Genomic DNA, 22,911 nt, shown 5'->3' with positions numbered 1-22,911 from the left:
CATTTCTTCTTCCGCATCGTCCCACTCTCGTTCTTTCAATCGGCATCGGCGGAGGACGCTTTCTAATTAATCCGCCGTCGCTGGGGAGCACTTTGCTTGTTTACTCCTTATTGAAATTAGCGCGCCGTCTCCCCAGAGATGCCGCGTCATTTAGCTAGCGCTGTGCTAATTAGGACACGGTGCTAATGATGACACTGAGGCACGAGAGGTGAGCAGATGCGTGGGAAAAAAATAAGCGGCAAGAATGTACAATCTATCATCACGCCTTCCCTGCAGTCGTGCTCAACACCTTCGCAAACAGCTGCTATTTCTGCCATTAGCTGGATTATCACCCCTGTCAATCACAGGCTGCCCCCCCCCCCCCCTCGGGGGAATTCATGGTGGCCAATTAGCAAAAAGGGGAAAGAACGTTCCAGGAGAGGTAAAGGGAAGTGGACATCCTCCAAGGGCGAGACTGCATAAATCCAAACAAAAGAAGCAAACCAGCAGGGAAAATGTTCTCCTCTCACTAATTCACACTGCGTGGGGTGAAAATTAAAGCAGTGGCGGTAAACAAGCGTTGCGCAATGAGCAAGGATGGAGGCCGTGGCTCGCCCGCTATAGGTCGGGGGGTTACATTTGTCGCAGAAAGTGAGCAATAGCGCTTCGTTAACATTAATTTTCTCGGTCTCTCCTTCGGTCTCTTGAGGCCTCCCTGATTTTATGTTTTTTGGATTTGTTGGGGTCTGGATGTTTCTTGGGCTGGGGAGGAGTTCTGGTGGGGGGTGTCTGGTCGGTGCTGGATTTCACCTTCCTTGGTTTTCTTTGGTCCCCTCGGGTCTCCTGGTGTTCGGTTTAGGTGAACGGTATGAGATTTTTTCTAATAGGTTTTCTGGTGACCTAACAAATACACGCACGCACGCACATACACATACTCACCCACACACACACACAAAAAAAAAAAAATTATATATATATATATATATATAAAAAAAAATAAAAAAGCAATGATGATGACATTTCCGAATGAACAATACTGAGCTCTTAGAGAAAAAAAAAAAAAAAAAAAAAAAGGAAAGCACACAGCGGTGCCCGCTTTTGCCACAGATCATGTGATCTGACATCAAGATGCGAGCAGACAATTAATTGCTCATGAAGAAAATGTTCAGCTCCTCTTTTTGCATCAGAATTTCCGAGCACGCCGTCTCAGCATTTGACTAAAAAAAGAGGATGTTCAAGGTCAAGAGAAGCTGCGTAAATCTCCCCGGCTGACTCCCTGAGAGCAGCTCTGCAAGTCTTTCCCAAGACTTAACGCGAGACCGTATTCTCAGGTGGTCCCCCCCCCCCCTCTTTCTCATCCTTTAAAAAGGAAAATCCCCATTAGTGAAGCATAAGTCACTTTTTGGGCTGTCCAAAGTGTGGAAAGATGAAAGAAGACGTTGCAGAACGTCCATTCGGATGCCTTGACCTCACAATGATGGCCGAGTTGGATACAATTTAAAAATTTAAAATCACGTTTTTTTATGAACGCTGCAATTGGTTCCAATTTAAAAAGAAACATCTGAGCAATTCTCGAGGCGCTTGATTTAAATAATTCACAGCAAATGTGCTCATCATTTCTCTACCACAAACACCTTTCAAAAGGAAGATCCTTGATGTTCCAAAATCTCAAAGATCTTAAACCGCATAACATAAAAAACTAGAAAAAAAAAAATTGCAAGCGCTTTTGAAATCCATTTAACACCCACTCGAGGTGAGCTAACATTGCCACTCAGCTTCAGAGAAAATGTCTTTTCTTCCACTTTGGAGAAAAATAAAGCTTTCAGTGCGGCCGGGGGACGTTTGCTGGGTGCGCGAACCCACGCTGGCGGAAGCGCGAGCGCGAGCGAAAGCCGCGCCTCGCCGTGACACGGACAGCCGAGCAGCAGGACGGAGTCCGACGAGGACAAAAAAAGACGAGAGCGTAACGACCAATGGGAAGACAAAGGGTGGGGGCGTTGATGTCGCAAGACCAGGTCAAAACAATTACTCGTACCTTTGCGTCCGCATTGGGCAGCGAGAAGCTTTATCGTATATATCTTTAAATTGCACGTGCGATTCTGAATCTGTTTCCTCCTCAGGTCATTGAATCGGTGGAGGCTGGCTGGTGTCTGCGGATCTCACGCGGCTTCGTCTGTCCTTCCTTCCTTTCCTCAGTCTCTCCTTCGGTCTCTTGAGGCCTCCCTGATTTTATGTTTTTTGGATTTGTTGGGGTCTGGATGTTTCTTGGGCTGGGGAGGAGTTCTGGTGGGTGGTGCCTGGTCAGTGCTGGATTTCACCTTCCTTGGTTTTCTTTGGTCCTTCCTCGGGTCTCCTGGTGTTCGGTTTAGGTGAACGGTATGAGATTTTTTCTAATAGGTTTTCTGGTGAGCTAACAAATACACGCACGCACGCACATACACATACAAAAAATAAAAAAAAATTAAAAAAAATAATAATAATAAAAAATAAAAGAGCAATGATGATGACATTTCCGAATGAACAATACTGAGCTCTTTAAAGAAAAAAAAAGAAAAAAAAAGAAAATAAATAAATAAATAAATTGCACGTGCGCGCGCTGGTGCGCACGTGCCGGCGGATTTCACGGCAGCTGTGTCCGCCGTTCCTGCGCGAGGCTGATGAATGAGGCCCCGCAGCAGACCGGACGCTCCCATTTAACGCAGCGCAGCGCAACAAAACAGCAGCAAGGCAACACACAAAAAACAAGCAAACAAGCAAACAACGTTTGCGTTCAGAGTCTCCGGAGTATTTTCATTTCTTTTTCAGCTTTTTTAGCAATTAGCCACATAGTGCAGCATTTGCCAACTCATTTGACAAGACTCAAAAGCGAGTTCAAAGTGAACGCATGAGATTTCTGCAAAACCGCAATTGCAATGGTGGCTTGAGTTCGAGGGGGGTCATGCTCGCAACTCCAAATGTTTGTACCTCAAGTCAACTTTCCCCAATGAAATGAATGGAAACGCCACTAATCCATTCCAGACTCCCCCCAAAAACGAAAAATAGCACCGCATCATTTCATACTTCTGCTTCATTTCAATGGAAATTGTGCTCCTCCTAGCGGTGCGTGTGCCTTGGCCACCTGGGTGCAATATAATATAAACGTACGGATATACGTCACATGGAGACATCACAGCTCAACTTTGTAAGCCGCAGTAATGTCAGTCGCTTCACAGAGGAAAAAAAAGAGTACGCGCGTGAGTTTTGTTTTATTGTATGCCGACATGTGCCGTGTTCAGATGTGGTCATTATAAGTCACGTCAATGCTATCCGTGAGCCCGTCTATGGAGTTTTGTATTGTTCGCTAGCATTAGGCTACACAAACTGCCATCATAAGACGGAGTTATGTGCTTTTGGTATATTTGCATTTTTCATGGTTGACCATCAACATCAGAATTGAAAAAAATATTTCAAGTCTCTTTTTTGAAGAACTGCTAATTGTCACAAAGAGACTCGGGTTCCCTGCCACCATATGATACATTTTTTGGAGGCAAAAAGAAAGAAGATGAAAAAGAAAGAAAAATCCGGATGGCTCATGTCTAAAATAACTCAAAATTCAGCTCACTCATATTTCAAGGCACCACAGTTGCGAAAATTACTGCTCGCTTTACTTCCCCCTCGGGTCAAAACACAATAAAAGCCCAAATGCTGGTAAACCTCTGACTTTGTTCAGATGACATTTTCTCCATTTGGAATAACAGAAATAAAACATTCCAGGCCAAAAATCGATTTCATGAGCAAATTGAAGTCACATACACGCATTCATGCATAAAAAATAAACAGATATTAGCGGGAAAAGCATCAATTATAACATAGCACGTTTTATATGACAATATTCAAATGTCATTAAAATAAAATATTGATATGCTGTATTAGCATAAAAAAAATGATAACCACGACCATAATATGCAAAAAAAAAAAAAAGCATTCCAAATTGACAAACTCCAGTTATTGAATTCATTCTCCACTGCATTTTGTCGAGTCTCTTGTTAATCATCTTGTTTCAGTTGACGTTATGTTTATTTTCTTGTTGCTCTTTTGCTACATATTTAATTAGGAGTCAAACATGTGGCGTTTAAATGGAAAATTAGCAGCGCTGTGAATTGGCCGTGCTGGTCCAAGTTGTGACAGGAGTGCATGTGAGTACCTAACACAACACAACACACACCCCCCCCCCCTCCCACACACACACACACACACACACACACACACGCTTAATTATGTTCTTAATTAGGTCTGGAACTGAAGAACACACCGTATGAGGAAGCACAGGAAAATCAAGCGTGTGAATTAATGACATCTCACAGCGGCGTGTGTGTGTGTGTGTGTGTGTTGATAACTAATTAACAGCCATCTTTTTATTTGCTGATGTCCATTTGGGAGTCTTTGAACAAACAAATGAATGAAATTGGTGGCGCGGCTTTACTCCCACGTTACAAAGGCGCCCGGGCCACACAGGCACTTTCATGGCAGAAGCAATTCTAAATCCGTTGATGTCAGGGAGCAATTCCATTTAAAAAAAAAATAAAAAACAATCCTAAAGTATTCCACACCACCTTGGCAGCAGCTAAAAAGGTTACTTGCATATATTCACTGCATGACGTCCGTTCCAGCGTGAAAGTTGGAGGCGCGCGCTTCCCTCGTCAGCTTTCTAATTGAATCTTTTGATCTGTGGCTAATTCCGCTAATTAGTAGCACAATTTTCCCCCGCAGAATGTTTCCTTCAAACACACACACACACACACACACACACACGTGCATTTGTAGTTTATTTGCTACTTAGCTGGTAAGCCAACGCTGGGATGGTCGTTCAAAAGGGAGCTTCCAAAAACAGACAGGTGCACCGTTACAAGTCATAATGCCACACACACACACACACACACACACGAAAAGCACAGATGCTCATTATACAGACACACACACACACACACACACAGCCAAATGAGCAGTAAGCGCTTAATGCAGCAATTTAATTTTATATTCATGTTGTGCTTCTGGCCTCAGAGAATGGAAGCAGTAAATTTGACATGGATGCAGCTGCAGTCTGTTACTGAAGGCATCTCAAACGCTCTCTTCTAATGTGACAATTACTTTTAATTGCTACCCATATTGAGTGAGTTCCATGCCTGCGATGGGGATGCACACAGTTCACCACTCGCACCCTTTGAAAAGCAGAGATTTCCACACACACCGGTATTTAATCATTTGCGGCATTTTCCAATCGGAAATAATTCCGATGAGCTCGGCCTCTTCCGAAAATTGATTAGCCCTCAATGGCGTTTGCCGTTTTCATGCTTTTAACTGGCTCAGGTTCAAGAAGCGGATTCCGTGGTGGGAACATCAATCTGGAATCAAGGTGAATAAAAGCCTGCGGAGGAGGCGGGTCAATGGTTCGGTGCTGGGAATTTAGCACCCACAGAATGTTGACTTCACAAATTATTCCCCACTCCAAAGAGGCAACGAACGGCGAACACCACTTCAGTGTTCCGACTCAACGGACGTGTACATTGGAACCCCGCAATTCACAAAGGATATGAAACTAGACTCAATACAAATAGTTGACGTCATAAATATACCACAGATTATGATTCCAAAACTCAACAGTGCTGTACTTGTAAAAATAAAAAACGGCACGGTAAAAGGCTTACAACTCCATACACTCATCCAAAATGTACACATCAGCACTTCTGATGATGATGATGATGATGATGATGATGATGATGATGATGACGACTTAGGAATTACAGTAACGTAAAACAATGAACATTTGACTGAATAGCAAAAAGTGCAGGAGTTACATCGAAGTAAGATTGAGCGATATGGACAAAAAATCGAATCAAAATGTTTATATGAGTCATTCTGGACAGTTACAATTTTAACCAAAGTATTAAACCCACATTTATTTAAAGGTTTCATTTATAATTTTTTTTTTAAATAAATGGCCAAAAATAAATCCCGGGCAAAATGTTCCGACGATAATAATGAATACTTACGTGTTTAGAACGTTTGAATAGAACAGAACTTAATTAATTCAATTTATTGGCCAGCCCTACATTGAAGGTGCCGATGCCGCGGGGCGGCATGTGTGGTGGGAAACGCCGCAATTTAGTATTTCGCTGGGTCTGAGTCACGTAGAGCTCAAATGAGGGAATGATGAGTTATTAACATTGTTTTTCAGTTTTAATTTATATTTTAGCCGTTTTGGATTTAGTTATAGCAGTATGGCTCAATGAATAGAATTGTATTCTTATCTGTGTTACTTTCATGAGAAGGGCAACGAGTTCATACATTCATTCGCTATCTCTAAATGGGAGGGCCGGTCTCTGCTGGTCGGAAGGGAGTCAGGCTTATTATTATTGTATTTTTTCTAATCTGATTTATACCCATGGGAACAGATTCTCTTGTATTCACTGAGTTGTAAACAAATGTACTGTGGGCTGATGGGAGGAGACTTTTCGTATTCTCCCACTTTTGTATAAGTATTGATGCCCCACGTTGGACGAGACAGACAACCTGATAGAACACGGCTTCAGTGTCATCAGCCTTTTGTCCTCAGAAGCTTCTGATAATTATTTACCTTTGCAAAGGGACTTCTTCACCAGAATCTCACCATTCAGTTAATTGAACACGCAAAGAGTACAATACTTAATATTGTCTACTCTAACACCGTTAGCCATTAGCAGTTAGCGCTAGCTAGTTATTAATGACAAGGGATCTTCTGTTTTTACTCATGTTCTGGCATCATTGATGAAAAATGAGGAAAATAATGCATGGGATTTATATAGCGCTTTTCTAGACACTCAAAGACGCTTTACAATGGAGCGGATACATTATTCATCCGCTCACACATTCACACTGTGGTGGCGGTAAGCTACTTAAGTAGCCACAGCTGCCAAGTGTGCGCCTATGGCCCCTCCCACCACCACCAAACATTCGCACCTTCCATACACCAGTGTCAGTAGCACTGGAGGCAACGTGGAGTGCCTTGCCCAAGGGCACGACGACACATGACTTAGGGAGAGCGGGGATCCAACAGCCGACTTTCTGGTGGCTGGACGACCGTCATAATAATAATAATAACAACAATTAGTGAATAGGCAAATTTGCTAATTACTTTTATAATTTGTTATGTTTGCCTTCTTACACCACAAGTAGTTTCAAATACAATTATGGAGATGTCATTTAAGTGTTGACTTTCATCTGTCATAATTATGAGGCTTCACAACAACAACAACAAAAACTAAAAAATTAGTAATTTTTCAGGAACCGCAGACCCCAGATTAGCTTTTGAACATTTGCTGAACTCTGCTTTGGTTTTATTTAATTAAAATTACTTTTAATTGCACTGGTTCGTGGAGACTTGCAATGAGTAAACATAAAGATTTCATTCATGTAATTAGGATGTCATGTTTATCAACACATATAGCAATATCAAGAAATTGGAAATTCCTTAAAAGAAGGTTTTGCCGAATTGGTTTGCATTCCCTGTAATACATTTTCACTTCATCCATTGCAGAATTCACAAGTTTATTAATTTTTTTAACCGCCTCAGATTCGTCATTGCTTTTACTTATTTATTTATTTTTTATCAGAATCCATAAGGGTTATCATGCAATTCTTCCTAAATTGCCTAAGCTCGCTTTCAGGACTCAGAGAAGGTTTCTAAAAATGCAGACTGGTGGAAAAATATGTCTGGCGGAGAAGCGTCGCAGTGGAACATTGTTGAAAACATCACTTGCGTGTGAAGCCGCGCCGGCGTGCGATGAAACCCGCAGACGGGTCCCCAGCGACTGTTTTCGTCGAGTCTGTGCGCGGAGGCGGCGGCGAGCGCCACCTGCTCACGCCACTCACAAGCAGGCCTTGTCAACATGCGCACGCACCAACACACAAGTGCGCGTCGGGCGGCATGCAAAACACGCTTTTGCGGGCATCGGGATGCTCGAATTAAGGAAGAGGATGAGGACGGCCTGCAGGTTTTCCTTTTGTTTTGCTTTCGGTCGCCTCTGATAGCTCATGTCATGTCATTTCTAACATTGTTGGAATATTAAGGTGAGTCTTCCAGGCATGTATCTTTTTTTTTTTTTTTTTTTTTAAGAGCTCAGTATTGTTCATTCGGAAATGTCATCATCATTGCTCTTTTATTTTTATTTATTTTTATTTATTTTTATTTATTTTTATTTATTTTTATTTATTTTTATTTATTTTTATTTTTTTATATATTTTTTTATTTTTTTAATTTTTTTTGTGTGTGTGTGTGTGGGTGCGTATGTGTATGTGCGTGCGTGCGTGCGTGTATTTGTTAGCTCACCAGAAAACCTATTAGAAAAAATCTCATACCGTTCACCTAAACCGAACACCAGGAGACCCGAGGAAGGACCAAAGAAAACCAAGGAAGGTGAAATCCAGCACCGACCAGACACCCCCCACCAGAACTCCTCCCCAGCCCAAGAAATGTATCATTTTTGTTGCTACGTTTAAAATAAAAGGCGGAAAAAAAGACATTTAACTTGAGCCAAAGCGGACACTTTTTGGTTTTAATAACCTTTCAGAAAATCCCAAATCTCAACATGACAAATCCATAAGCAAGCCTCGCTGCTGTCAAAATATGAAGTCCTCTGAGAACGTCATTATGAAGCGCTAGCGCGACGAGAGCCGGCCAATGAGAAGGCGTGGCATTGTCTGGCAATGCCAACGTGTCTCCGTGTCGGACGGACCGCCTGCTTCTTGCATGGTTTCCCCGCACAACACCGAGAAGCAGCGATGCTTAAATATTGAAAGTTCTTCAGGTTCAGCCCGGTTTGTGTAAATAACACAAATGTAATGTGAAGTAATGTAATGTTGTGTTGTTTGTAAACACGTCACTTAACACTAATGACAATGAAGTCGCGTGGTTAAGTTGTCAAAACACAAATCATGAACAGCACTTAATTAATTAATTAAGTTGTATTTTTAGCAGCGTGTGAACTTCTAGAGTGGATCAATCACTTTTTGGAGCGGAGTCGGCTTGTCTGTCTCAATTGATTTCAGTCGAAGAATGAGCGCAAGCAGAGCAGTGAGATCATCAGGGGAGACGCAGGAAACGACTTTCTGTCAATTCACTCAATCTGTCAGAAAACGATTACGGGTTGATTACAATACGTTTTTTGTTCATCTGCGTACGCCCGTCATATATCGTGATAGCCAGAACAATGACATTTCCTTCCATGAGGTGGCGAAAGGTACGTTACGCGTGTGCGTCCACCTGTTGCCATTCATCCAGCAGACATTTTGGTTTGCTGGTGAGTCACGAAATGTCAAACGGGTTCCTTGGTCTGGATAAAAGTCTGTTGTCGAGGATTTAGACACTCGAAATGTGACATATAAGGGTCAGTGACGGTCCAGTATGTCCAATTATGCCCATTTTATGATCTTATGGTGTGACCAAAAAAGAAACAGCGACTTGGGACTTTTATTTTGAAATACAATTAAAGTCAGGAGTTTGTATTATCCACAAGACAGTCACGAACTCATGGGAGCAGCTATTCGGTTTGTATGAAAAAGTTACCCTTTGAGCAACTGCTATGTAGTGGCTAGCTTGTTTTGTTTAGGTGGCTAATTGTTATCCTCATAACTTTGATCTAAGTTGAAAGTATTATGTGGTGCAAGCATCGTAAGAAGATTTTAATTTAACTGTCCATCCATCCATCCATTTACTACCGCTTATCCGGGGTCAGGTCGTGGGGGCAGCAGAGACCAGACCAGACTTCCCAGTCCCCAGCCACTTCAACCAGCTCCTTCGGCGGGATCCCAAGGCGTTCCCAGGCCAGCCGAGGACAGACGTCTCTCCGGCGAGTCCTGGGTCATCCCCGGGGTCACCCACCGGTGGGACATGCCCGAAACACCTCTCCAGGGAGGCGTCCAGGAGGCATCCAAACCAGATGCCCGAACCACCTCAACTGGCTCCTCTCAACGCGGAAGAGCAGCGGCTCGAAACTGAGTCCCGCCCGGATGACCGAGAGCGGAGGGAACTGATTTTGGGCGCTTGTATCCGGGATCTTGTTCTTTCGGTCACGACCCGCAGCTCGTGACCGTAGGTGAGGGTAGGAACGTAGATGGACCGGCCAATCAAGAGCTTTTGCCTTCACCACAACAGACCGATACGGAGTCCACATCACTGCAGACGCTGCACCAATCCGGCTGTCGGTTCTTCCGCTCCATTCTGCCCTCACTCGTCAACAAGACCCCAAGATACTTGAACTCCTCCACTTGGGGCAGGACTCCTCCCCGACCCGGAGAGGGCACTGCACCCTTTTCCGACTGAGGACCATGGTCTCGGATTTGGAGGTGCTGATCTTCATCCCAACCGCTTCACACTCGGCTGCAAACCGCTTCAGTGAGAGTTGGAGATCACGGCTCGGTGAAGCCAACAGCACCACATCATCTGCGAGAAGCAGAGATGCAATGTTGAGGCCCCCAAACCGGAACCCCTCAACGCTTTGGCTGCGCCTAGAAATTCTGTCCATAAAAGTTATGAACAGAATCTTTGACAAAGGGCAGCCTTGGCGGAGTCCAACCCTCACCGGGAACGAATCCGACTTACTGCCGGCAATGCGGACCAAATTCCGGTCGTACCAGGGTGCAAACAGCCCGTATCAGGGGGCTTGGTAACCCGTACTCCCGAAGCCCCCCCCCCCCCCCCCCCACAGGACACGGTCGATAATAGTAAAATTGTAGATAATAATAATAATAAAGAATACATATTTGATGTGTTTTTATAATAAATGTATTATGATGGGTCTGGTAAAATCCTTATCCGTGAATGACCCACAAATCGTTATTTTTATCAAGATTAAAGACGAAAATTAACGGGCACAAACAGCCAAAAACATTTTGAGTGAAATTTGCTTTCTGAATATAATGTAGGAACGAGATATTAAATTTTCATTCTGTAGCAGGATTTTTCTGGGTCTAAGGGGAAATCCGCCAGTACGAGGATAACTGATTACTCTTTGAAGTGAGTTGGAGTTTTGTGCAAAACCAAGCGAAGTTAGCATCTCCTGGGATTCCGTGAGAAAGTGAAAAATAGAGCGATGCGTTCTGCAACTTTCAACTCAATCCACAAGCAAATTGGCCATTGGTCTCCATGGAGACGAATAAACAAGGCAACAAGTTGGTAGAGATCATGCAAATAAATTTTTTTTGAGATGTGATGATGAAAAAATAGTCCACAAAACTCATCCTGGATAGGAGACAAATACGGCAAATAAAAGAAAAACTGAATCGGCACCAAAAAAAACCCCCGCGCTTTTATTTCGCCTCACACGCTCACCAATGCACGTTTGTCACGCAGTCAAGCACCTTCAAAGTTACGGGTGCGAGTACACAATTTGGGATTATGTTGAACTGTAATGGTAATAAATGCATTCGTGATGGTTAACATGGTTAAAATGTGAAATGCTTCCTGTGAGGTGGTTAACCTTGCGAGCAATCTTGCTCTTTTGTCACTCGTCACGCGAGAACACATTTTTTTACATTCTATTTAAACAGCTGTTGATTTGTTTTTACCCTAAGGTCAAACAAAAGTTAAACTGTTTCTTAAACAGTGCCAACCAAGTTATTAAATATTTAATGTTAGTAAGAATTTGATCTTAGAAGATGTTCAAATCAGAGTCTTTGCTTTTGCCTTTACATATTCTGCTTTTAATCAATCTTGTTTGAAGAAGCGATTTCATATTTTATTGCGAGAATATCCTTTGGAAAATTTCAACAGGGTCTTCGATTGTAAATTCTCTCGATTTGGAATACCGATATCATGAATACCGATAACTTGACACATTTGATGTCTCTATACTAAGTTTGCAAACTGTTGGCCTCGTTTCACAGCTTGTGAGAACAGACTCGATGAACGGGCCAGTTTGAAGATGACAGCGAATATTGAGAGAAGCGGCAGGATGCATTTTCAGCACTGGTCCGCCACCTCATCGGGTTCAATGAAACTTCAAAGCCCAAATTCGCAGCGTACTACGTCCTTATGGGAGGTGCTGTGCCCCTCTGCATGAGAGGGCGGGAAAGTAACAGCTTCGGCTTGCGCAGTCGACTCGTTCTCATCACTGATGATACGCCAATCCGGCGTCAGGAGTCGGACAGCGTTGGGCCGACGGCGTGCGCCGTCTGATCAGTGTATAAATGACTGTCGTAAAGTCGGATCGAGTTGGAATACGTTGGGGGGGCATCGTGGGAGAAAAAGTAACCGGTATGTATTGTTTACGTTTTTATATCCCGCCCCCGTTGCCTTTAGGAATAATGACTACCGCCGCCGATGGTATGGAGGGGAATTACTTCTCGCGCATGCGGTGAAGGTACGTAATAGTCGGGGTCGGTGCAGTGTGTATTTACGTCATTTTTCTACGCGACGTGCCGACGCCTGGGCCGACGCCTACCCGTGGCGTCGGTCCAGACGTCAGCACATTTGGCCGACATCGGATTGGTGTATCTAAATAATAATTTTGGGCCGAAACCAAAAATGAAAAATGCTTGGCGGAAAACAGAAACGCCGGAAAAATATTATGCCCATTTTTACCATCATTGCATTTATTATAATTAATTAAAATTATAATATTATTATAATTAATTAAAATTATAATATTATTATAATTAATTAAAATAATAATATTATTATAATTAATTAAAATTATAATATTATTATAATTAATTAAAATTATAATATTATTATAAAATATGTATTTAGCACATATTCACCAACGTTTAAAAATAAATAAATATGTTTGTTCCTACCAGCTAATCGGCATCGGGAACGGACTGCAAAGCCTCACACGGCGTCCTGTACGGGTCTGCCGCCACCCGGAGATAGCGGTAAGTGTTTCTGTTTAAAACCGTTCACATTTTTGCTAACATAAATAATAGATATATATAGTTATAAATTCAGTTTGGTCCCAAAGGAACTTACATAATTATAGTGTTTCAAATAATTGTATTTGTCTTAATATTTTTTAATGTTTAAACATTTTCTTGTTTTGAACACACACAAAAAACAATCGTTTGAATAATTGTGATTTCAATTATTACCAAAATAATCTAAGCTATTACTCCTTGCACAGTTTCTGAAATTGAGAGTGCTACTGCCACCTACTGTCGTGGATGTGCAATTACACTATATTCTAATATGACCCCAAAAAAAAAACCTTACCTGGAGTTACATGCGAGCGCATACCAGACCCCCCCCCCTGCCCCCCCCCTGGCATTGCGCCGCCCCCCCCCCCCCCCCCTCTATTTGAAAAGGGCTGGTTTAGTGCAATGTTCAAGCCGTGCTGAAGAATACATCAACACAAAACCTCAAACTTGCAAAGCAAAAGACACACACATGCGCACGCGCACTAAGCGCGTGTGGCCGCGATTGATTAATTGGAACGTTTAGTGAGGATGATAGCTGCGTTCCTCAGAGGCAGCGCACCGTCTCATTCTGTCCACCTTAACCTCTTTCGGACGGACACGCACGCACGCACGCACGCACGCACGCACGCACGCACGCACGCAGATGAAATTAGACCACCTCTCTTGTTTTTCGCCGGCATTTTACCGACGACCCCACAATCACCTTGCCAAGAGCGACCTGCGGTTGTTTCCAGGCCAAAACGCAAAAGGGAGCACTGACGCACTTGACTGGTCGCCGCACACAAATGAATGGAGCCAGCAAGGAAAAAAAACATGCTGATGCGCAAACACATTCTCACAGCTTTTCTTGCCGCCAACGTGACTCGCACAACCACAGCAAAGCCGGCTCCAAGGTCCCTCCGCACGCTCACAAACGCACGCTCACCGAAGTTTTATGTACCTTTAAAGCCGCCGGAGGGGCGGCCATATTTCTGCGGGACTGCAAGGTCACTTCAGTGAAACAGAGAGGCGAAAGAATCGGGGCGGGGGTGCGAGTGAGGAGGATAAGAAACACGGGGACTTGTCTGTCTGATGCACAATCATCCTGGACTGCCATCCCATAATTCCCGTGCTCATCCACTATCTCTTTCCAACCATTTGGTGCACCTCCCGAGCCGTCAGCGTCGTCCCGTTGCACACTTGGTCACCGGGCGAGCTGACATGGCGGCCGCTTTCTGGTGGCTCCTCATTTATTAGGAGCCGACGGAGGGTTTTGGGGTAAAACCGGAAAAAACACCGAACCGCAGAAGTGTGTTTTAAAACACGTTTTTAAGCTTGCAACGGCAGGAAAGTAGACCCGGGACATTTCGGCCATTTTCACGCCGGAAGCACAATTTCCGTCTCAAAGCTCTCCCAACATCTGGTGGGATGTCCAAGAACATATCGATGGCAGGCAGTGACATTTTCAAACACAAAACCCGGAATATCGATGTTTGCAAGACGCATAAAAGGATTACTGGCAGTAGAGATAGACCGATTTGCTTTTTTTTTTCCAGGGCCACTACCGATTATAGCTCCCATTATTAACAATTGTCATTGATAAAAAAATGTGTTTATTGAACATTTCAGTTTTTTTTTTTTTTTTTTTTTTTTTTTTTTAAATCGTAGACTACAGACTTCTTTGCTTTAAAAATTCTAACACAAAGTTTTTCAAGTTCCCAGAGTCATCAGCAGGCTTTAAAAAGTTCCATGAAAACACAAAAGGAGCAAATAGCTCCCTAAATATAGTTTTCTAAAATTCCTAAATATCTGAAATGTTAATTTTGGCTTCACTTGGCTTTCATTTTTCAAACCAAAAGAGAAGGTGCCGAGAGTTCAGGGTCAGTAGCATCTCTTATAAAAAAAATACCGTATTTTCACGACCACAAGGCACACTTAAATGTCTTTAATTATTTCAAAAGTCGACGGTGCTTTCCTTTGTTTTCTTTGGTCCTTCCTCGGGTCTCCTGACGGCGGTGTTCGGTTTAGGTGAACGGTATGGGATTTTTTCTAATAGGTTTTTGGTGATCTAACAAATACACGCACGCACGCACATACACATACTCACCCACATAAAGAAAAAAAAAAGAGCAATGATGATGACATTACCGAATGAACAATACTGAGCTCTTAAAAAAATATATTAAAAAAAAAAGTCGACGGTGCGCCTTTTATGTGCCACCAAGTTCCAAAATCTGTAATCTGTTGTTGTGCGACTTCAGTTAGCGCCAAACACAACGCTTATATACGGGAAAGGCGGACTTGGTTGAGGTCAGCATGAGAACGCGAAAGAGGCAAAGGTGGGCGTGAACGAGGACGGCAAGCGGACGCTATTGTGCAAAACAACATTGGTTCGGCTAAAAAAAAATGGCAGCAGCGAAGACACATGCTTACTGTGCTAATGCGGGACAGCAGAAATAGGACAGCAACTGGAAGTCCACAGGTTCACTTTTATTTATTTATTTTTTAAACAGTGGGCTAGGCGCCACCGTGCTTCACAATAATCGTGCCTCCCCGGCGTCAAAAACAAAGAGGCGCCACCCTGTGGCGCGGTGCCACACTGCAGATTGTGACAATACGAGGCACAATTTAAACTACAAGCTATCAGTTACACGGAAAAATCGGAAGACCGAGAACAGCCGAGAGAAGCGTTTCTACAGTTGCCGAAATAACGCTAGCATTGAAGCCGTTCAATCAGAAGACGAGGACTTTGATGGATTTGTGGACGAAGATTGATCAAACCTAACGTGAGCACATCATTGAAGTTCAACCAAACGTACTGTTTTGCTATCGTTGCATGCGTGCTACCGAATGTTTGAGCAAGTACGCGCCGGATAATACGGCTCAAAGAAGTTCACACTGGTTTATATCGATCTATTATTGGCGATCCTATTTTTTTTAAATGGCCGATGCTGATATCTATTAAAATGTTGAATATTGGCACCGTTTGTTTTGTTTCATCCCTAATTTGCAGATCTGAAGGCTTTTAAAACAATCATTTTTGTAGGCGTGTGAGTTGCCTCGCACGTAGCGATTCGATTGGCATCACGATTCATAGGTCACGATTCGATTCCATACCGATGAATCCCGATGCGAGTCTATAAATTGATTACTGCGATTTTTTTTCTTCTCAAATTTAGAAAATACTAATCAGTAAACTTGTACATGTACACTGCAAGGTTTGTGTGAAAATGTATTTATTTATCAGAAAATGAGGAAAAAAAAGGTTTCATGTTTGAACAGCACTGAAATCAAATATTAAAGCTTAACGTTCCATTCATATAACATTCTTCCATGCTTAATGTGTGAATCCTAACTTTAAGTGACGTAAGACGTTTTGTTGAATATTCCCATAAAAAATGTATGTTTAAAAAATCGATTCAGGAATTGCGCGCTGTAATATCGGGATATATTGACGAATCGATTTTTTCTAACATCCCCTATATTTTAGTGATGTAAATCTGATGACAGACCAAAATTGTCCAAAAATATCTTTGTTACGCGTGGACAAGGCCATAAAGAGAAACTCCGCGTTGGATGTTGTCCACTGACTAAAATACCAACGATTGAACACACTTTGAAGAGATACACACTTGGCTGTCGCACGCGCTTTTTTGTGCCAATTTTAACCATCACTCTCATTTCGCACAAACAAACTGTAATTAAGAAGCGCTGACACCAGCCAAAGGAAAAAGGGAAAAAGGAAAAAACAACAACTCGCGAGTGCGGAGGACGAAGCTTCCCCAGAGCTCGTCTTCTCAGGCACTTCTAACCTCGCTCTGAAATTAACTTCCTGACTAAACCAGGAGTTCAATCCAAGCTGCCGGCTTCCAATATTACCGTCAATCACAAGACTCTTTATTTAAATGTGAAATAAGCTTTTTCAAATTCAAATTTGGAGCCAATCGCATTCCCTTTATATGTTTTTTTTTGTTTGTTTGTTTTTCCTCTCACCGCATCGCAAGCCGCTTATTTGGGTTTTTGCACGAGCGACTTACAGCAGTTGTCGAAAGGAGCCAAACGCAAGCGGCCTTGTTAAGCAGATCGATGCGTATTCGTGGCCCTCCCGGTGATCCACGACGTTATGAACGCTGCGTGATATTACATTTCGCGCGCTCTTTCTTCTCTCTGTCATAAGCAAAAACAATCATCTCTTCCACTCGGGCAAATATTCAATAAGGCGCCGAGGAAGGCAGACACTGACGGGTCTCTGTCACAAATTGTCTGATAGAAATAAATGTGCACATGCTCCGGCATACAGAAATATCCATCACTCGGGCGTGCGCGCGCACGCGCACTTCGCACGCGCCGGGAATAACACACTCCGTGCCAGGGCAGAGTTAGGGCCTGATTAAGGCGGCTGTCGAATAAAAAAAGCCTCGGAACAGTAAATATCCTTAATTTGTAGTGTAATGAAACAGATTAGGTGTTTTGGAATAGTTTAGCAAGGTTTAACGCGCGCACACAAATACTGAGCGCGTGCGCGGAGATCATGTTGGAAACACGCACGCACGCACGCACGCGAGGGAGGGATTAGAGGCCGGCATTAAAAACAGCTTTGTCAAGGTTATGGAGCAAAAAAAAAAAAAGAATAATAATAATGCTTTTGTGATCGTGATCGTGATCGTCTCGAGCGAGCACGCGCACGAGCCGAGGCGGGAGAAGACATCCAGTGCGGAAGGAACGCCAGTCCGGGGGGAAGAAAAAAGCCCCGACTTGTTTTGAAAGCGTCGGCGCTGCCTTGCCAAAGAGCGGCTGTCAGTCAAAAAGAAGCCGAACGACGTCCCACTTCCTGCCTTGGCCTTGTGCCGCCAGAGTGGCAACTCAAAGCCAACGTTTGTGTACAGAAGGCTGCACGCGCGCACGCACGCGCGCACGCACGCGCGCGCGCCGAATGCTGGAAATCTCAGCATCGTGTCAACTTCTCATCTTGGAAGGGGGAAAAAATGCTGGAATCTTTTTTTTTTTTTCAATTAAATTCCTAACGGACAGCCAGCATTTTTGGTTGTGTGTGTGTGTGTAATATCCTGTTGGCCCAAAATCAAATTAAAAATTAGGAAATGAAGAAAACACACAAAGAACGGATACATGTTGGGAAGAAAGGAAAACACAAGAGACGTGTGCGTGTGCGTGCGCGTGTGCGTTTTGTCTCAGCCGCAGCATGAAGGCGTTTGTCTCTGAGCGGAATTACAAGTGGTGGGCTGAACGAACTCTCCAGTGGTCGAGAAGAAAGACAACGCAGAGGGTCGGTCTGTGTGCGGAAGATGCGGAGCAGCCAAAGTGGATTTGTGACCTCTAATTAAATCCAATTGCCCTTCTCACCTTTTGGGACGACCTTGCCCCGCGCCGGGCCACTGCCCTCAAAGTGGGTACGGGCACGCTGCCCATCGCGGCTGCCCATCGGCTGTCAATGTTGCAACTGCAGGGTCACATGGTCACATGGTCGTAGAGATAGACCGATTTTTTTTTTTCAGGGCCGATACCGATTATTAGTGATCAAGGAGGCCGATCACCGATATTTGGAGCCAATATTCTTTTTTTTCTATTCTTTGTTGCAATGTCTTGCATGTTTAATGAACAACTTTTCAGACTTTTCAAAATGTATAATATATATATATTTTTTTTTTATAATCTTAGACAATAGACATCCTTTTAAATTTCTAACAAAATGTTCAGGGAGCTCTCGAGGTGATCGGTATGTTTTAACAAGTTAAATGGCAACTTAAAAAAGTAAAGAAAACAGCTCTCTAAAGTTTTCTACGGCAAAGTTGTTTGGAAGGGTCAGCAGCAACTCTCATAAAGTTAACTGAAAATTGAAATAAATCGTTTCCAGGGATTAAAATGGTTTTATATCGGCCGCCAGATTATTTGTTTTTTGAAAAGCTGATACTGATATTTGTCAAAATGCCCAATATTGGCGCCAATAATCGGCCTGTCTATCCCTACATGGTACATTTATTTAAAAAAAAAAAAAAAAAAAGTTTTTTAAACTTACAACACTAAACAGAAATGTCACAAAAAGTATATACAGTAAAAAGGATGATCTCATCTCACTTTACTTATGAATTGTGTGAAATCTAGACGTGTTTAATCAAACAAAAAGTTACTTTTTAGTTGTATGAATAGCAACAGGAGGATAAACACAAAATCACATCGTCAAAAAAAAAGAAAAAAAAAAAAAGTTTGTCTCTCGAAATCAGCCACAACTGTCCAGTAGTGGAACCCCAATTTAATATTTCCCGCCACTGCCCACATCTGGCTCAGCTAAGTAAACAAAAACACGTTGCCCCTTAGTGGTTGGAGCTATAAACAAATCTAAACAGCATTTTTAAGGGGGTGGGGGGGTGGGGGGGGGGGCTTTCCCTTGTCCCTTCCACGTCTATCCGTCTCCTTCAAGAGGTAAATTCTTAGCAACCGTGGCGGCATATCATGTGAGCAAAAAGCTCCACATGGATCCACACAGCGCAGATATGAAAGTTTGATATCAATGTTGACTAATTTGAAGCATGACAGAATTGCCCCTCGCATCCCCCCTCATCCGTCAAGCTGTCACATAAAAGGTCTCGGGAGTCTAGACTGATGCTATCAAAGGGGGGGAAAAAAAAGAAGCTCAATTAGCTTGTAATAAATTCTCATTTCTTGGCCAGCTCGGCGCGGGCCAGCTGACGGGCCGAGGGTCATTTGAAACTGGCACTCAGCAAGCGCAAGCCCCAAACGTGGTGCCAGCCCCCCCCCCCCCCCCCCCGTCCAACCCCCCCCCCCCCCAGACCGACGCACAGGCGTCTTCAAATGTCACCCGAACGCGCGCATGCCAATGCTGCGTTTGTTCCTCGCACGCATGCACGCGCGCACACGCCAGTGAAAATGTTCCAACTATTAAAATGTGCACATGATTTGGATAAATGACGACGACGCGATGACAAAAACGCGAAAGAAAAAAATATCTTATAGTTAGCAAACCTCCGACAATCAACAAAACTTAATGCTCTTTCGTGGGCAACATTTTGTTCACGTGACCTTTGACCCTTTGAATGTTGAAAATGCCATGCGTGAAAAGTGATTGACGTGAAATAAAAATCTTCAAACTTCTATACTTTACACGCACAATCACACGTACGGGCACAGGAGATTCTTTACATAAAAATAAAAAAAAATAAAAAATCTCTTTTACGTCATCATAACCACGTTGGAGTCATGAACACCCACAAAGTTCCCATGAGGCACAACTTGGCTGGAATTTGCATTACAAACACTCTGACTGCACTTCTGTGCATATACAATACAATCAATGTGCTTTTTTTTCTTCCTCTGCTACTATTAGCATCTATTAGCATGAATGCACGTTTCAAATAGGCTGCATTCGTCTGCTTGCAGCGCGTGCGCGTGCGCGTGCGCGCCGGAGAACGTCAACCCTCCTGGAGAGCGTCACAGTCACATCCTCGCATATTGTCACTTCTTCTGCTTGACATTTTGTTTTGTTTTTTGCAAAATATGTCAGTGCGCTTTAGCCAGAGCTTGATTGAAGCGCTTTTTTTTCGAAAATAAAAAAGCGCGCGTGGCTCATTAGAGCCAAATATCCCAAAGCAGACCAAAAGACAGAACAGAATGCTAAAAAAGTGTGTGAAGTCTCTGAGAAAGCAGATCAGAGACTCCAAAACCGGGACGTCTATTTATCAAGCAGATGCCGGACCACAAACTGACCCAGCAGGAGTTACTGCACGATGACAAGCTTGTTCGACGTTTGAAATATTCAGGGAACAATTCCGATCATAAACTATCGCTCAAAGCGCAAAGCAAGAGACGGAAATGACCAAAAAATAGTAGTAGTAAAATAAAAATAAAAATATGTAAATGAGCTAACAAGAGGCACTTTGAGAAGCATTTTCCCACAGAACCGAGCCGGCAGGACGCATCGCAGCTCGTCCGTGTGAACTTGAGCAAGTTTTCTTTTCCACGCCAACGAATCGACAACGAGCCAATCAAAGTGCATCGAATGTGCGATTAAACTCCAGGACGGTGTTTGGGCGCCAGTCCAAAGCGGAACAAACAGAAAAAAAGCAAAAGCAAAAGCAAACACTTACCTGACTGCGCTGCACTGGTTCGGATGAGCAGCAAAGTGGCGAAGGCGCAGGCGACGAACTTCATCTTGGCGAGAAGGCTGATGATTGTCACGTTCGACTCCCCGCAACTCACATGTCCAATTAGGATATCCCGCTCGTGTCTCAAGCGTGCAACAATCAAGGCAAAATGTTGGAATCGCTCGCTTGGTCTCTCGCACCTCCGGCAGCAGCGGCAGCAACAACCTGAGCCCTTTTTTTACGCGCCGCTTGCGCTTGCCTGTGTTTGTTTACGAGTTCCGAAGCTGCCGCTCGGATCGCTTTCCGCTGTGGATTGTGCGAGACAGTTTTTGCCCGCACGCTGACGCGGTGCTGGTGGCTGGGGGCGCGCGCGCGTGCGTGCGCGCGAGCGAGATTGTGAGCGCCGGCTACCGAACACGCCTCCGCAATGTGACAGACGTTTGACGCAGCCAATTACAACGGCTAAGAGACATTTAAGGAACGCGCTGTCCCCGGCTTCAAGGTCCGACCACGTCAGCGATCAGCTTCCGTGGTTTTAATAATGCACCTGTGACCTCGTCACCTGCGGCACAAAAGGCCACCTGAGCACACAACACATGTTCACGTTGGGAAAGTTTCCAACGCTGAATTACGAGAAGTCAGCAAGCAGAAATGGGCAAACTTTTATTTTGTTTTATTTTTCATTATTTATTTATTTATTTTGTTTGTTTGTTTTCTAACACAACAATTAATAAAATGTATGATAGTCAAATATGAATGTGTATATCTAAAAATAAAAATAAAAAATCCATCTAATTATTTTATTTGCATTATTCATAATTAAAGTGAGTTAAATGTTTAAATGTAAATGCTAATTTAATTGATATACAAATACAAAAATGAATTAATCACTTAGTTAGATTCATCAGATTATAATGTAGGCTATATTTAAGAGTCATTGATGCTGTCACGCCACACGAGGCAGGAGTGCTGCCAATTTCCCCTTCATTTGTCTGAAAGTGACTCCAACTGATCGTTATTGTTCAGATGTGATCAATGGAACGTGACGGAGTCGCTGTGGGTCGTGAAAACAAAAAGTAAGGTTGAGAAGTTGATGGAGTGAGCAAAAGTGTGAGTCATGTCCTTTCCTCTGCTGCCATCTAGCAGATGTTATGGAGAAATGCACAACTTACATGTTAGTATTCATGATGAACAGAAGAGGGGGCTGCAATATCAAGCGAAGACATCCACAATGCTCTTGCTTGTTTTTGAGCCCCACCGGTTGCCGTACATTTCGGCCTTTATATGCTCAAGTGGTTCGCGTTTTCTTTCGCGCCTTTTCCTTTCTTATGCGCACTTTCGATTCTGCCTTGACACACCCACAGGCGTCACCCGGTGAAAAGTCCACAAGAGGAGCGACCCACTGAATTCTGAGGGACAAGCGCGCCCATTTGGGCTGATTAGGTGCTGATGCAGGGCGCCGCCGTGGACTCTAGAGGGCGCCAAAGATCGTCTGAAAATTCACGCCTTCAATGTCAATTTTGTATCTGCAGTATATTTGAAGGGAAGGAAGAGAAGGCGAAGGAAATATGCCAGCCAGGAAACCGCAGCACAGCCTGGAGTTGTTCCTGAAGGCAGCTTGTGATGTGATGTTTGTCACCGGTGAGTGTTTGTTGGGTATAATTAAAAAAAAAAAAAAAACATTTAAATGTGCTTATGTTACTTCTAAACTTCTGTCTGTTTTCCTTTGAGCCAACGTCTGAATGTTTGGAATATTTTGTGCAGCATTTCAAAATAAAGGACAGGGAAAAAAATGGTGTAAATAAACCACTTTATTATTTCAGGTGACTACTCAAGCATCACTTGTGGTTTGAACGTTGACTTAAGAGAAGCAGTTATATGGAGTTCTTCAGAACAGTCGAGTTGAATT

General features: G+C 43.4%; 1 protein-coding gene across 3 annotated transcripts in view; it reads right to left on the bottom strand.

Moving 5' to 3' along the window:
* Positions 1 to 21,355, bottom strand: part of LOC147180124 (receptor tyrosine-protein kinase erbB-4-like) — a 327,725-nt gene extending 306,370 nt beyond the window's left edge. For all 3 annotated transcript variants that reach the window (XM_086068131.1, XM_086068133.1, XM_086068132.1), the window contains exon 1: positions 21,006 to 21,355. In XM_086068131.1, coding sequence (XP_085924257.1) covers positions 21,006 to 21,069 — 64 coding nt within the window. In that variant the 5' untranslated portion in view covers positions 21,070 to 21,355. The remainder of the gene's footprint in view (positions 1 to 21,005) is intronic.
* Between the last annotated feature and the right edge of the window lie 1,556 nt (positions 21,356 to 22,911).

The sequence above is a fragment of the Leptonotus elevatus genome, chromosome 2, assembly GCF_054856555.1.
Source record: "Leptonotus elevatus isolate MCC_2025b chromosome 2, RoL_Lele_1.0, whole genome shotgun sequence".
NCBI lineage: Eukaryota > Metazoa > Chordata > Actinopteri > Syngnathiformes > Syngnathidae > Leptonotus > Leptonotus elevatus.
This window is presented reverse-complemented; position numbering and strand designations above follow the sequence as displayed.